The sequence below is a fragment of the Cyprinodon tularosa genome, unplaced genomic scaffold (genome assembly GCF_016077235.1).
Source record: "Cyprinodon tularosa strain WSP-4 unplaced genomic scaffold, ASM1607723v1 ctg66, whole genome shotgun sequence".
Taxonomy (NCBI): Eukaryota; Metazoa; Chordata; class Actinopteri; order Cyprinodontiformes; family Cyprinodontidae; genus Cyprinodon; species Cyprinodon tularosa.
In genome coordinates this window covers 4,282,125-4,297,640 of record NW_024039407.1, presented here as the reverse complement: position 1 = coordinate 4,297,640, position 15,516 = coordinate 4,282,125, and the positions used below count along the sequence as shown (strand labels likewise).

Genomic DNA, 15,516 nt, shown 5'->3' with positions numbered 1-15,516 from the left:
CCTGCTGACGGAACGATGGGATGGACGCGTTGCTCAATCAGCGCCGACCTGAGCTGCGCTGACCAGGGTCCTGAAACTGAGAATTCCAACAGAGAACAAGTGAATAACAACTTCTGTTCAGTTGGATTGCCCCATACTATACCTTTGGTTCATTAAGTTATAAAGATTTGTTTTACGTGTTTGTTTGCTTGTAATTTATTTTTCATTATTTATTGTTAAATACAAAGACATCTTGAAACTAAACAACAGTACAAAATCGGGCCTTTTTGCTGATGAATTTCGACCACTTTAACCGGTGAAAATGTCCGCTAATTTTATTAGGGTGTTTTTAACTCAACCATTTTTATTTTTTTATTGTTTGTTATAACATATTCTTTTGCAGCCACTACTTCAAACCAACAAAATACATTGTACAACAGTTGTATCTTATTTTTCCTTTTAAAGACCTCTTCCAAAACCTCTCCCCAAAAAGGATCCACAGAGGGACTACTCCAAAAAATATGGAAGCGGTCAGCCTGCACTGAAAAAAATAAAATAATTTAGGCATTTAATCACATTTAGTTACTTTAACACAATTTTTTTATGTCCTACCCTACCTGCTAACATGAAACATTTGTGTTAAAGTAACTAAATGTGATTAAGTAAATGCCAGTTGCATTATTTTTTCAGTGTGTATTTGACCACATTATCTCCAGCAGTTGTCTAAATCAGAGTATTTTGATGTCTAAGCTGGAGTACCCATATCTTGAATCAAGTTTTTCAAGCTGACTCTCCTTCAATATGTGACACCTAATGTTGTCCATCACGGTTGTTTACAGATTCCGTCAAAGTCCTCTATTAAATATGGTTGTGCTTGAAAGTTTACATACCCTCCCATAAAGAAAATGATAAATTCACACTAGCAATTCAAATAAAACAAAACTCAAATAAAAAATCATAATAAATACAAATTTACTAAATGATAATTTGGTGAAATGAAATATTGATTTAGATTTTTCATTTAAAACAATAATTCTAAAAATAAACTGTTGCATACAAATTAAAGTACCTTGCTTAGGAACAGTGAACCAACATACCTGTCAACAGGTACAGAACACTTTATTACAGAAAACACGTGATTTCAGTGATTGCCTCAAAGTGTTGCTCAACCAAATTTTAGTTATTAAGGTCCATCGGGCTTGTTTTATTTATTAATACACACACACACACCCATATATATATATATATATATATATATATATATATATATATATATATATATATATATATATATATATATACATTTTATATCATTTTTATTTATTATTACTTTTTTCAATTTCAATTTCTTTTACTGGCAGCTGATTATTTTCAGTCTTTAATGGAAGGGTATGTAATCTTTCAAACACAAAAATATACTAATTTGCCCTGTTTTCCACCTTGTCAGATAAAACTTTGAGATAGTTTTTTGGTATGGAGTGTCTTCATAAACAATCTGAAATGCATTCTGTAAAGCTTCCAAAATATCGCCTAATTTATATATATATATATATATATATATATATATATATATATATATATATATATATATATATATATATATATATATATATATATATATATATATATATATATATATATATATATAAAAATTAGGCGATTTTTCTTTTTTTCATGCAGTGTAAGTCCAAACTTTTCCCTAAGGTCCTGGAAGCTTCTAAAAACCCCTCTCTTAGAGAAGGACGTTTTATATGTTTTTAATGTGGTTTTACAATGCAAGCTGGAAAATATATTTCAAAGATGCAGAGTTAAGTAATGCTTTATACTTATTATTATCGTTTTTTTATTTATTCTTGTACAATAATGACTGTCATATTATAAAACATAATTATTAAAGTTTGCCAGTTTACAAGTTTAAAGGTGATTTGTGGATAATAGAAATATGAGGCTGCATTCTTATAAATGTTGCAACAGACATAAATTAGTCTCCATCTTTTCATTCTAGACTCATGATAAGTGGACTTGGAATTGGTTGAATATGGAGCCTCAAATACCGTGTTCAGATTTAGGATATTTAAACTGCAATGAAAAGCTATGAGATTAAATGTTATAGCTAACTACACCTATGTGAAAAGTTGTACCGTATAAGATTGGATGTTGAAATTGGAGTTGTAGAAAAAAAAAAATGCAGGGTGGTTTAAGCTTATTTCACTGTTTAAAAAAACCCCATAGCAATTAAAGGAAAACACGAACCATTGGCTTCCTCATATAATAAATACCATATTAAAAAAACACACATTTATATAGTTAAATACAATGTAACAAGGATTCACACAACTTGACAGCAAAAATAATTAACCCATAGTTCATCAAACAGACAAAACATGTTTGCACCTAATTGAATCTTTTTCACATCTTCTTGTGACAAAGACAAATCAAGATAAAGACACTGGTTCTAATGTTAATGTAATGTCCTGAGTAGCATTTAAGAAACTAGAGTTAGAACTGTAAATTCTAGAGAACAATTTTACAGTAAATATGATTGGGGAGGAAACCAGCCATTAAATGTAAAAACAAATAATAATAATTTTTTAGAAATGTTTAAGTTTTATTTATATTTATTGAATAATAATCCTATTTTACTATCAGGCTAGGACATAATTACAGTTTTTTTGTTGCAGGTCGCAATTAATGCATCAATGCCTGGATAAGATTATTAGCTAAATGTTTGGCCACAGTGAAGACAATTAGCAGTGGAACAGTGTAAAAGATGATATTCTATGAGTTGGATGGAATAATACAGTAGACTCAGAGACAAAAATGAAGCAACCAGAGGCAAAAGTGTAATGTTGATTTAATCTGGTAGGCAAATAAATGTGAATTAATTTAGATTGCAAATGAGAGGCAGGCAGTTACTGAGGCATCCAATAGTCAGCTAAACAGTGAGGGACAGTCAGCGGGGATGTTTTTTAAACACATTACACAGTAATACAAGTAGGGGTGCACAGATTGTAGGTTCCTGGTCGATCACCAATCCTGAGCTTTAAAAAGAACAATAAATAAATAAAAGCTTTGTAAACAACTGCTGTCATATAAATCAAAGTTCAGAGCACTGACTGTGTACGATGTCCAGACCGTTAGAGAGGTAGATAAGACCAAAGGAAAAGATTTATTTCTCATCTAATCACAGAGCTGATCAAAGAGCTCTCAAAATTTAAGAAATTAGGGCCAATTAATTGGCCAGTGGATCAATTGGTGCACCCGCACAAGCACTTGGCCGAATCTAGGGAACACTTGGTAGCTTTCTACAAGATCATGTTGAATTTTTTGCAGCTGTTCTACAAAATATGTCAATAAAAACCTCTATCATAGTGTTTTACCTTTGCGTATGTTTCTATGTGTTCTTCTCTTCCAGATTATGTTGTATTGTCCTCACCTAACCTTAGCACTCATACTCTCAGGAGTTTGTGTTAAACAATGTAGCTCAATGTAAATCCTGTCATTTACATTTGCATTGCTGCTCTCTGTGTAGCAAACTGGGTCCAAATCAGAGCATTTCCTCAGGGTCTGATGTCAGTAAGTTCATACTATCTTCATCTCTCAGTTGACCAAATAGGTTGGAGTTCTGTTGTTATCAATTCATACATTTCCTCAGTTGCCTTTTTGGAAATTTAGCAGATATGTTATCTTTGATATATATAAAGCATCTATGAGGTTTCAGTGATGTAAATCAGTGACTTAAAAAGCTTAAAAAGCTGGTAAATAGTGCTGACTTTGTTCTCTCTCTGCAGATGATTGTGCAAAGAAGGAATATTCATAAAAAGAACATTAGTCACAAGAATCCTCTTCAACAGACTGTCATACAGCAACAGTGTCTTCAGTTAGACAATTCTTTAGAACCATTGTAATACTGACCTCGAAGAAAGACCTGTCAAGCCCACAGCGTCGCAATTTGCAACTCTTTTAAAAATCTTGCACAGTTTTATTTATTTATTTCCCTTTGGGATTAATAGAATTTGAATAAAAATAAATATAAGTTCTCGGTATTAAACCACAATGATTGTGCAATTCTCCTGCAGGTCGACACGTTGAGCATCTCCAAAGATGAGGAAGATCCCAAGGCCTGTGATATTTATTAAGGTGATGAGGGAGAAAACTGTGGCCCAGGACAAAGTGACCTCGATTATGTAGCCAGAGAAGGACACCAGAACCAGACCTGCTCAACACACAGCAGAAACTCCACATCAGTGACCAAACTTAGAGAAGTACTTTTCATCAGTATCAGTAGATTTTAGATCTGGTTACATACCCATTAAAGCTCCCATCATATTCATAAATCCTAATAAAAAAGGAAGAAATTAGGAAAATATTACCCAACAAGAAATTATGAATGAATTAACAAATATCTGAATGACAAAAAGGAGTTTTAAAAATAGAACCTCACCATAGAGGGCACCAGCACATGATGGGGTGAGATCCTGCACATTTACAGACACACCACTGAAAAGCATAAAACAGCAATAAACACATGACCACATTCATGTAATGGTGGATAAAGTTATACTTTCCATGGATTAGACTTCATTTTTATACTTTCCTCACTGCAAGTGATGGTAGCTCAAATAACGTACCCTCCGGTGAAGGTGGTCAACCCGACTGCAGCAGAAAGGAAAACCACAGCAGAAGTAAAGTGGACAGCTCCAGACAAAGGCAAGATAAACATGCTGGAAAGGCCCATGGCACCAACCTGCAGAAAAAGATCCGGAGGTGGAGTTTGCAGAAAATTAAAGGCAGACTTTTCAATATACGCTCACTGGCCACTTTATTAGGTACACTTGTCCAACTGCTCGTTAACACTTAATTTCTAAGCAGCCAATCACATGGCGGCAACTCAGTGCATTTAGGCATGTAGACATGGTCAAGACAATCTCCTGCAGTTCAAACCGAGCATCAGTATGGGGAAGAAAGGTGATTTGAGTGACTTTGAACGTGGCATGATTGTTGGTGCCAGAAGGGCTGGTCTGAGTATTTCAGAAACTGCTGATCTACTGGGATTTTCACGCACAACCATCTCTAGGGTTTACAGAGAATGGTCCGAAAAAGAAAAAACATCCAGTGAGCGGCAGTTCTGTGGGCGGAAATGCCTTGTTGATGCCAGAGGTCAGAGGAGAATGGCCAGACTGGTTCCAGCTGATAGAAGGGCAACAGTGACTCAAATAACCACCCATTACAACCAAGGTGGGCAGAAGAGCATCTCTGAACGCACAGTACGTCGAACTTTGAGGCAGATGGGCTACAGCAGCAGAAGACCACACCGGGTGCCACTCCTTTCAGCTAAGAACAGGAAACTGAGGCTACAATTTGCACAAGCTCATCGAAATTGGACAATAGAAGATTGGAAAAACGTTGCATGGTCTGATGAGTCTCGATTTCTACTGCGACATTCGGATGGTAGGGTCAGAATTTGGCGTCTACAACATGAAAGCATGGATCCATCCTGCCTTGTATCAACGGTTCAGGCTGGTGGTGATGGTGTCATGGTGTGGGGAATATTTTCTTGGCACTCTTTGGGCCCCTTGGTACCAATTGAGCATCGTTGCAACGCCACAGCCTACCTGAGTATTGTTGCTGACCATGTCCATCCCTTTATGACCACAATGTACCCAACTTCTGATGGCTACTTTCAGCAGGATAATGCGCCATGTCATAAAGCTGGAATCATCTCAGACTGGTTTCTTGAACATGACAATGAGTTCACTGTACTCAAATGGCCTCCACAGTCACCAGATCTCAATCCAATAGAGCATCTTTGGGATGTGGTGGAACGGGAGATTTGCATCATGGATGTGCAGCCGACAAATCTGCGGCAACTGTGTGATGCCATCATGTCAATATGGACCAAACTCCCTGAGGAATGCTTACAGCACCTTGTTGAATCTATGCCACGAAGAATTGAGGCAGTTCTGAAGGCAAAAGGGGGTCCAACCCGTTACTAGAATGGGGTACCTAATAAAGTGGCCGGTGAGTGTAAATTCCCTTAATAAAATGCTTCCAATCATTAGGTATTAGAAACAGAAAGCACACATAATACATTATAAATGTTTCGTTTTTTTAAACATCACAGTAAAAATCTTATACTTACTTGCATTATTTTTCGCACAGATGCAACACCGTATCCTACAGAATAAAAATAAAAGGTGTTTATCAGATTTTCCCAGATGACAGACAACTTTAGGAACCATTGCACATTTTCTTTTACCTTTGGTAATGAGGAAATCAGACACAAATCCTCCACCAAGAGCTGATGGAATCGCTGTTAACCATGGAACCACATTATACACCCAAGGCTGCAAGAATAAATTCAAATCATAGTAAAGACGTCTTTATTAGAGCATGAAATCATTAAGTTAGATTCATAGGACAAAAATCAACATGTGAAGGAGCTACCGTTGCATGAGGAAATGATTCTTTAAAGTATGTCGGCAGCCAAGATAACAGAGTGTAGGATGTGCTGCATGCACACATGTGAGTAAGGACCATGGCCCTGAGAAAGGAAATAACAGAGGGAGTCGGGTCAAAATGTTCATCTTTTAACTGTCAAACAAACAGAAATGATAAATTTTAATAGCTGTACCAAACAGGAGGCTTTTTGAAAATGTAAAGCCAGCGTTTCAGGGACAAACTTGCTTGGAGGTGGCTCTTCGTTCCTGTTTGCTGCATTATAACATCACCTGAACAGCACATTGAAGATTATATCAAAACATCTGTTTTGAGCTTCATTATAAACACAAATCAGACATTAAACATCTCAGAAATGGCATTTAAAATTTTTTTTTTTATGTTTTTACATATAGTGGAATACATTTTCATGAGATTAAAAAAAAACACTATCTCTCATTTGGTATTTTTGATATTTTGTTTTAGCTTATCTGTGCATTTGTTAATTAACATAGTACATCTGTCCATTTTCTTGGTTGCTTTACATTTTGAACTGCTTTACTTGATTTACTTTTTATTATATTTTACCATGTTATTTACTGAAAATCAGTTATGTTCATCTAAATATTATTGTCTTATTTATTATTTCATATTTGTTTAATTCAATACACCATTTTAAACTTGTTTTACACATTTTTCAGCTTTTACTTTTCAGTATTTATTATTCGTTTTACTGTTTGAAACAATAGATTATTGTATGGTGTTGCTATTAGATGTTCTATGGAATTGGCTTTGTTTTGAAATTTATCTTTGACCGTTATATCATATTTATTGGATTACACATATTATATTTCTTTGTTTTCTATATTTCGTAATTGTATATTGTTTCATTTTTATAATATTCTACTCTTTCCTTTGCTCTTTTTTCCTCTCTGTGTCTTTTTTATGTTTTGATTTTAGTTTTTAATTTACCAATTTCCTATCAAAGTTATTATTTAATAAAAGATTACCAGAATTTCCCTGAAGGAGTTTTTCCAAGGGATAAATAAAATAAAATCTAAGTCTTGATAAGTAATAGAATATGTTTTTCTTCTCTCTCTAACTATGTTCATTTTAATTCACCTGTTTTCTCCAGTTCTCACTTGTTCTATCCCTTAATACATTCAAAACAGTTACTAAACTTAAAATGTGTTAATCTCTTTATATTTGTATGGTATTTTGTATCACTTCTCTTTCTCCTGCTGAGAGGCACCTTATGCTATTATTTGATAAATTAAAAGTGATCCTGGTTTGTGTCATCTTTGTTGAGATTCTTTCTTTTTATTATTTTATTCCTAAAGCAAAAAAAAAACATAACTTCAAGAAGTACACTAAACCAACATAGAACAAAAATTAACTTTTAGATCAGAAATACTCAGTGGCAATGCTGTCATGAAAGTATTTAAGATATCATGATGAAAAGAAGCCAGATTTACCTCTTGATAAGTAATACCACACTGTAACGGCCCACAGTCCAGCTAAGAACCCAGTGCAGTAGAACATGCTTTCCCAGCCGTACCTGTCGAGCATCATGGATCCCATTCCACCCGCCAACAGCGTGCTGAATAAAAACATAGGCTAGAAACATTAATGTTGCTCTCAGTAATGAATGTAAAGCAATGTATAGATGTGTGCAGAACCCACCCGAGGTGAGTGCCGCTGTGCATGGTGCTCATCAAGAACCCTCTCTCAGCTTCCACAACACGCTGTGAGCAGAGGCTGGCCAAAGACGGGAAAAAAACACCTGCGAGACATCACACAGCTGGAGTCACGGTTCGTTTTATGAGCTTCAGCATTTTAGCTGCAGCAGGGAGAAATCTTTTTCATGGTTTGTTTTGTAGGGAAGTTACGAGCCTAGAAAAAGATTTTGCCATACTTTAAACTCTCTGTTTCTCTATGCAAACTTTCCCCACCATCCCTTTTCCAGTTATCACTGATCAGATGATACATTTGCCCCAAAGTGAAGTAGTATCAGATCTGTATGGTGAGAATAAGTGCCTATGCATGACTTTTGCTTTGAATATTAACTTTATACATTCCCTGAAGGCTTCTGTAAGCTCTTAAATTAGACTAACAGCTATCAGTTCTTACCCTGGAGCAGTCCCATCAGGATTCTTGCCAACGTCATCAAAGCGAGGGTGTGAGAGCCCAGGTGAGCTAGCAAAGGGGTCCCAGCGGTGATCAGCGCCCATGAAGCTGCAGAGGTGATCAGGACACGCTCTCCCCCCACTCTGCAGAGCAGTAAATATTACCAGGAGGAAATCCTGAAACTTTAAACCTTACTTTAAAATATCAGGATGTGAATTTAACCAAGTCATTGTTTAAGTGAAGCCATGCGTACATCTCTGAATGAATAGCTTACTTGTCACTGACGTGTCCTCCCAGGATCTGGGTGAAACAGTAGCCCCAGAAGAAACCACCCAGGACAAGGCCAGAGTCGATTTTACTCCAGTGGAAGGTGGCTGCCATTGAGACAGCACAGACCGGCGCCGTCATCCTGGCACAGTACAGGAGACAGGTGCCCAAAAACAGCATCGCCATCCATTTTCGAGCCAGTGATCTGCAAGTAACTCCAGTTTAATGGCATGCATCTTAATTTGCATGGGGCGAAAAAGAAATGGTTTTGCATGAAGCATGATTCATTACATCACCAGATAAACCTAAATTCAAACATGATACTTGAGTTAAATGCATTTATTGTGACTAAAAATGGCCTTTGCAAATGCTGATTCAGTTTATTTAATATAGCTATAAAGTGATCAGCTGATACCAAGTAGGGGATGACTGTGGGATGAATGTAAACGATTGATCCATCCACTGTATAAACTGTATAAACCGCTTCTCAGCAGTCATTTTGTGAGACACTGGGTACACACCTGGTCAGGTCTCCACACAGAAACATGACAGATAATCATGCACACACATACAAGCATACCAAAAGGAAATTTAGAATGCCAATTCCCCTAACAGTAATGTTTTCAGTCAGTAAGAGGAAGTCAGAAAAGCCAGACAGAAACGATGTATGCGTAATAAGAATATGGGTCCGAACATTAAACTTTTTTCCTTTGAGGTAACACAGTACCAGCTGCACCTCTATACATGTGTACATCATACATAGTTGAATATTTCTTGCATGGGAGTCCACCTCCTTTTTTTTTTTTGATACCCCTTAAAAAAGCTAGCCCAAATAATTTCCTTTCATTTTACTGCATAAAACTGCATAGGGCACCACTCAGTTAACATGAGGGTGACATGACCGCTAATCTGTCCAGTTATGGTAAGTCTACCCAATCTAACAGGCTGGTTGGGATAGGATTTATCATAGGACACATCTTAGACATATAAGGTAACTGCTGAGAGCTGCTGAGACACAGGACAACTACTATTTGTGCCCTTCACAGAGTCCCAGGATTATTAAACTGTTGAAAGCAATGCAGACTGCTATTTTTTATAGTTTGTTGGAAGCAGGGCCGGTTCTAGCCCTTTGGTTGCCCTAGGCGAGATTGAGTTTTGCGCCCCCCCCCACACTTTTGCCGTGCGAAATACCAGTACTGTTTTCAGCATCTGTTTAGTGCTTCATTGAGTTGTGTTTACAGTTCCACAAAGAGTGCTGTGCGGTGAATTGTGCCTACAGTTGTGCAAAGTGTGTGTTACAAAATTGCAAATTGAGTGCAAAGCAGTGTTTGTTCTTTTAGTTTTGTGAACTCAGTGAGTGGATTTGGTATAAGTATTAATAGTTTTAGAAATTGTGCTATAAGAATCAAGGTTGTGTTTAAGCATACAGAAAAAACTGTAACTTAGCATGGAGTGATGCATAGACAAATACCAGAATAGGTTTCAGTACCTTTTCTTTTTTATTATTTTAAATAATTTATTACACACTCAAAGTTAGGACTGTGCAAAAACACTTTTAACCATCTGTAAGGACACTTAGGTAAAGTATAACAAAAAAACTGGATTGAATCATTGAATGAATTTATTTCAGACAATTAACAAATTTAACACACATTAAACAAATATTAAATAAATCAATTTCAGAAATTACCAAATGACAATAAAAAATACATACAGGACTACATAAAAAAGTAATTGATAAACATTAAATTAAATTTTCTGTTCCAGTTCAATTAAATCATTTGAACATAAATAGAAATGAGATAAACAAAATTTTCCTCTAAATAAAATATATCAGGTATATTTACCCTGATTTCTGACATTGATTAGTGATTAAAGAAAGGATTAACCCTCTACAAACAAAAGTGCTTTTATGAATACCATTACAAAATTAAAAGTTTGAAGTTGTTGTTTTTTTTTGTTCATATTCTATGATGAACAGCCATAACTTCATATATTTTGATGATTATTTGTACATCCCTTTTGAATACTCAATGCAGATAATCACTACAAAATATTTTATTTATATTAGTATCTTCTACCCATTCTCAAGCTAATAATATAGCACATAATTCTGAGAAAAAAATGATGTCAACATTAGGGATGGGGATCGTTAAAATGTATTGATATCGATACCACTATCGATACTTTTCTGTTATTTGGTGGAAAGACGATGCAACAAAATTTTATTAACAGAACTGGTATTGCTTCTATTGCTTAACAAGTGAGCATAACAAAAACGTTTCTAGCCTTCAATAAACATGGCTAATGTAATAGGCCACTTCGAAATTACATAAAACTAACTAGAATATATTTTCACAATTGTTGGTTAATGTATTGTCTACTGTCACTTTTCATCATGTTTTTAGTGATTAGGAAAATATTTAACAAATAAATAATTGTATTTTAAATTAAATGTAATTTTTAATAAATGTTGGCATCAGTAGTTTAATTATATATAGAGCAATATACCACTGTATTACTCATGTTTCTCGCCAAAAACAAAATTTCCCGTTTTCTTTACGTTACACTTGAACGCATCATGATAACCTAATTGTCATTTTACTGAGCCAATCTGAACACATCATCACGCAGCACGTCTGAAACTTTATTTACTTTTCAAGCTAACTAGCTTGTATGCTTCCGATTACAAGACGGATTTCACAATTAATATTTTTAACTGACCGGACAAGCTACAAAGTCTGTGTGCGCTTACCAGTGGTACTCTGAGTGGATGATTAAGACGGGCCGACTGCGGCAGCAGCTGGAGGAGGAGGAGGAGTCTTTTCCGTTCAGCCATTCTCGAGTCTGCCAGACTTCACTTGTTTTACTTTTAATATCTGTTTGCTTACAATTTCATTCCAAAATATTGGTGTACATGCTGCAGTGATTGACGTCACGACTTCCGGGTTGGAGGGCGCTTGAAAAGTGATCAGAATCTTTTCCGATTTTCTCTTAAATGTGAAAAAATAAATAAAAAAACGGTGGTATATTTATTTGTTCATATTTTGCTATTTATATATACGTAAGGTTAAGTCAAACTGACGGACGCTTCATAACTGGTTTAATTCGCTTTTTTTTCTAATTCTATGATCAATGGGAAGTAAGCCTAAGGGCGACACTATAGAGGGCGCCCCCAACACATTTGTCGCCCTAGGCAATTGCCTAGCTCGCCTGTAGCAATCGCCGGCCCTGGTTGGAAGCAGTATAGTGGCCATACGGAAGAGTGTGCTCTGGTCAGCCAAGTCCAAATGTTAAACATGACAAATGTGTTTAGAAGTATTAAATGACATCTTTAAATACTCCCTCCCAACTCTGAAAAACGGTGGTGGCAGCATTAGGCTGCGGGCCATCTGGTTAGTTTTATTGGGTGATGGATTGATCTAAATATGATGCAATGTTGGAAGAAGACAAGTAAGAAGCCACAACAAACTCCAAAGCCATGTTCTAAAAATCTCTGTTTCTAGTTAGGAACAGTTCTAAACGCCACTGGCTCAAGCAGTCCAAATACAAATGCTTTCCACACTTTTCAGAGTGGTTAAAAAAAAGTTCAATTTTCCCTACTTGTCATGGATTCTACCATCCATGTCATGGATAGCTTCTCTATTGAAAACCTGCATCTATGTAAAAGACATTGACATTTAAGGCCTAGAAATTTGACACCATTAACAATCATAAACAGAACAGTGGAGCTCCACATTTGTCAGTATTTTGAATGAGATGCAAATTTGCATCTGCAACTTTCAGAGGTGAAGTCTTGGATAAAGCTCAGCTCATTGGTGTCTACATGACAGGAAAAGATTTCACATTAATAAGCACCTTATTTTTAGATTATAAGGAGTAGGATCGGTTTATCGGTTGCACTTTAAAAACCTTAACTACGGTAATTTAGTAATTAAACACAAATATAGACAAACACGAGCTATGCTGCTGTGCATCAATATGGGAAAATAAGTTTCAGACTATTTTTAGTCCGTGATTTCACAGACAGGTTTTTTTTTTTTTTACCTTTAAAACAGTAGAAACTCTTCCATGATATGGATGGTTAAAAGTAAAAAAAAAAAGATCAAACTGTCTGATATGGGGATCAGACAGTGTGATATGGTTGGATTGTCTAAAAAGGCTTAAAGTTTTAGTTAACAAAGTCCTGACTTAATTATCCTTTAGCATTTACGTAGACACTTTAGACAGACACTAATCTTGAGGTTTTTTTTTAGATACACTGTGCCACATTTAGTAAAAAAATAAAAATAAAACATATCGCCACCAACATCTCAAAGAAACTGTCAAGCATGATGGTAGAGGGGTCATGATCTGGGCCTGTTCACAGCCACTAGCCTATAAAGTCCTGTGTATACCAGCTATTCTTCATTCCATTGTGATATCATCTGTAAAACAGCCAAACCTCAGCAGAAATCAAGCTTTGCAACGAGAGAATGATCCCAAACAAAGCAGCAAATGTAGAGCAGTCTTCTTCACTTTCTGTTAGCGTGCCACTGTTACCTACTTCACACTGTAGAGACGCCTCTGTTGGTCTTTTAGACATTCAATTGCATGTCGTGTCTCTAACATGCAGAGGCTTTAGACCAAGACAGTTAGACTTGAGGTCTGCAGCACTGTTGTTGTTACCACAATGAAGATATGAATAAGAAAGAAAAATTGATTTTTGCAGCAGGTGTGTGAAACCCAGTAATCCATGAAGACTGTAATTTCCTTGGTATGGTTCAACAGCTTTGTTGTTTTAATATCGTTTTTTGGTCTTTAAGGAGAATTCAAGTTAAGCCAACTTGTGTCAAAAGTTTCTTTTTGATAATCTTTTCTTTTAAGTCGGTCCTGTTAGCTGAGGTGATTTTGTAAATCATAAAAATGTCCTAGCATGTTTTTTTCTCCTTCCACGTCAAAGCGTACCTTAGAGCAAATAGTTTAGGGGCGGGGGGGGGGGGGGGGGGGGGGGTCTTGAAAATTATAGTTGCATAACTCCTAAGTTGCAGTGCAGCAAGTGGAGACATGTGGATAATGAAAGTGTTTCACCAAAGAAACAGATGCCAAAAAGAAAAAAAAAACACCTCTTCTTTCAAATTGTGAAAAATTTTTGTTAATATAGAATCAAGTGTCTTTTAAACTTTGGGAGTTTTAATAACATTTATATATTTTTATTGAAATATAATAGGCTACTTTAGCCTGCGTAAATCACATCAGAAAATGTAGTTATGCTAGAGACCGGCACTATATTAAACCTCCTTCAGCTCCCTTTCTCAGCTAAAAACAAAGTTTCTCACCTGGGCCATATATTCTGGTTCTCCAACTCCTCCACTGGTTCATCGGGTCTAAAGTTGTTAAGATCCAAAGAAGGCTTTAAGTCCCTGAACTGTTCTGCTGTGTGGTTTTCAGCCATTCACCCACACCGGCGTCTTCTCTGTGGTTGGTGCAGCTCTTCTGTGCTGACAAATGATCCTCCTCACATCCTCTGCTTAAACCGGCTAAACTGATCAGACTTGTTGACACTGGTGCCTGTCAGCAACTGGAAGTGATTTCCATTCCCGACAGCAGATGTCTAAGTGGTGGTTTCACAGGGAGGAAAATTTACATATAGACTCTCCATGAAAGGACAAAGGCGTGTATCAATGGTGCTTTTTATTTTTTTTTTACCAGGTTACTGGGTTGTCTTGTAGGTTTCACACATATCCACATCTAGAAAAAAAAGTATCCAAATAAAGTAATCAACTAAAGAAAAGGAAATTTAACATTTAATATTAGAATATCAAAATCAAACCAAGAAAAAGAAAATGCCAGTATAGAAATGTGAGCTACAATAAGCTTAATCAGAAAAAAATATTCAAGAATATGACTGTATATGAACCTACTAACATTTATGTCAAAATTGTTACTTCTGAAGCTTTCTAGTTTTGTTTTAAACAAAAAACAAACTGATATAACTTCCTTGGAGACAGTGAGTAAAGAAAACATGAACCATGCATGCCAATACCTTTTAGAACATAATAAACCAGACGTGCTGCAGTGTCTTTTCCAGAGGAGGTCGCTGTTCTGTGTTGGGCCACGCATCTGTAGAAAGATTGTTTTGGTTCTCTAATATAAGGATCAGAGCATTCCTCACTGCATTGAACTGCATATAATGTTTACAGGTGTAAGTGTAGAATGTGTTTTTACATTTGTGTATATTTTATGCCAGCATGAGGGTACATATGTGTGTTGATATGTGTATATATTGTATATGTCTTTGTATATGTGTTTATTTTCTTTTCCTTTCATTTATTTGTTGTATTCTTTGCTTTGAAGAATAGCTGCAGCATAGCTGTAGCTAATGGGGATCCTTCCAATAAAAACTAAAAAATACACCACTCCACTCATATTTGGTCTGGGAACTCAACGCTAATTCTGACATTTTGAATTGAAAAAGCTTCCTGGATGGGAAGCAAAACGTATTCAAACTTTGAAACACAGTCCAGTGTATTGTTTTTTTTTTATGCGTGCACATTCAATAGTTCCTGAGCAAGTTCCAGATAAACTAGACACTTTTTGTGTTTAGAGTTTTGTAAACATGTTAAAAAAAATATTTCCCCAGTGAAATAGGAAAGAAGTTTTAATCTAAACTGGTTGATGAGAACACAAACTTTGGGGAGAGAGTGTTTTGATCTGTGCCATTCC

At 35.9% G+C, this 15,516-nt stretch overlaps 1 protein-coding gene across 2 annotated transcripts; it reads right to left on the bottom strand.

The window, feature by feature from the left end:
• Window positions 1–3,853: 3,853 nt before the first annotated feature.
• LOC119799340 (solute carrier family 17 member 9-like) lies at window positions 3,854–14,385 on the bottom strand. Of its 2 annotated transcripts, XM_038309183.1 has the most exons (14): window positions 14,130–14,288; window positions 13,358–13,466; window positions 8,819–9,016; window positions 8,548–8,687; window positions 8,101–8,200; window positions 7,893–8,017; window positions 6,614–6,710; window positions 6,427–6,523; window positions 6,239–6,326; window positions 6,122–6,156; window positions 4,611–4,726; window positions 4,424–4,479; window positions 4,289–4,318; window positions 3,854–4,195 (listed from the first exon to the last, which is right to left on the bottom strand). In XM_038309183.1, exons 2-14 carry the CDS (start codon window positions 13,420–13,422, stop codon window positions 4,026–4,028), a joined length of 1,317 nt encoding a protein of 438 aa, XP_038165111.1. In that variant the 5' UTR covers window positions 13,423–13,466; window positions 14,130–14,288; the 3' UTR covers window positions 3,854–4,025. The 2 variants fall into 2 exon arrangements, with proteins under 2 accessions (XP_038165111.1, XP_038165110.1); XM_038309182.1 differs by lacking the exon at window positions 13,358–13,466 and having other exon boundaries at window positions 14,130–14,385.
• Window positions 14,386–15,516: the final 1,131 nt, after the last annotated feature.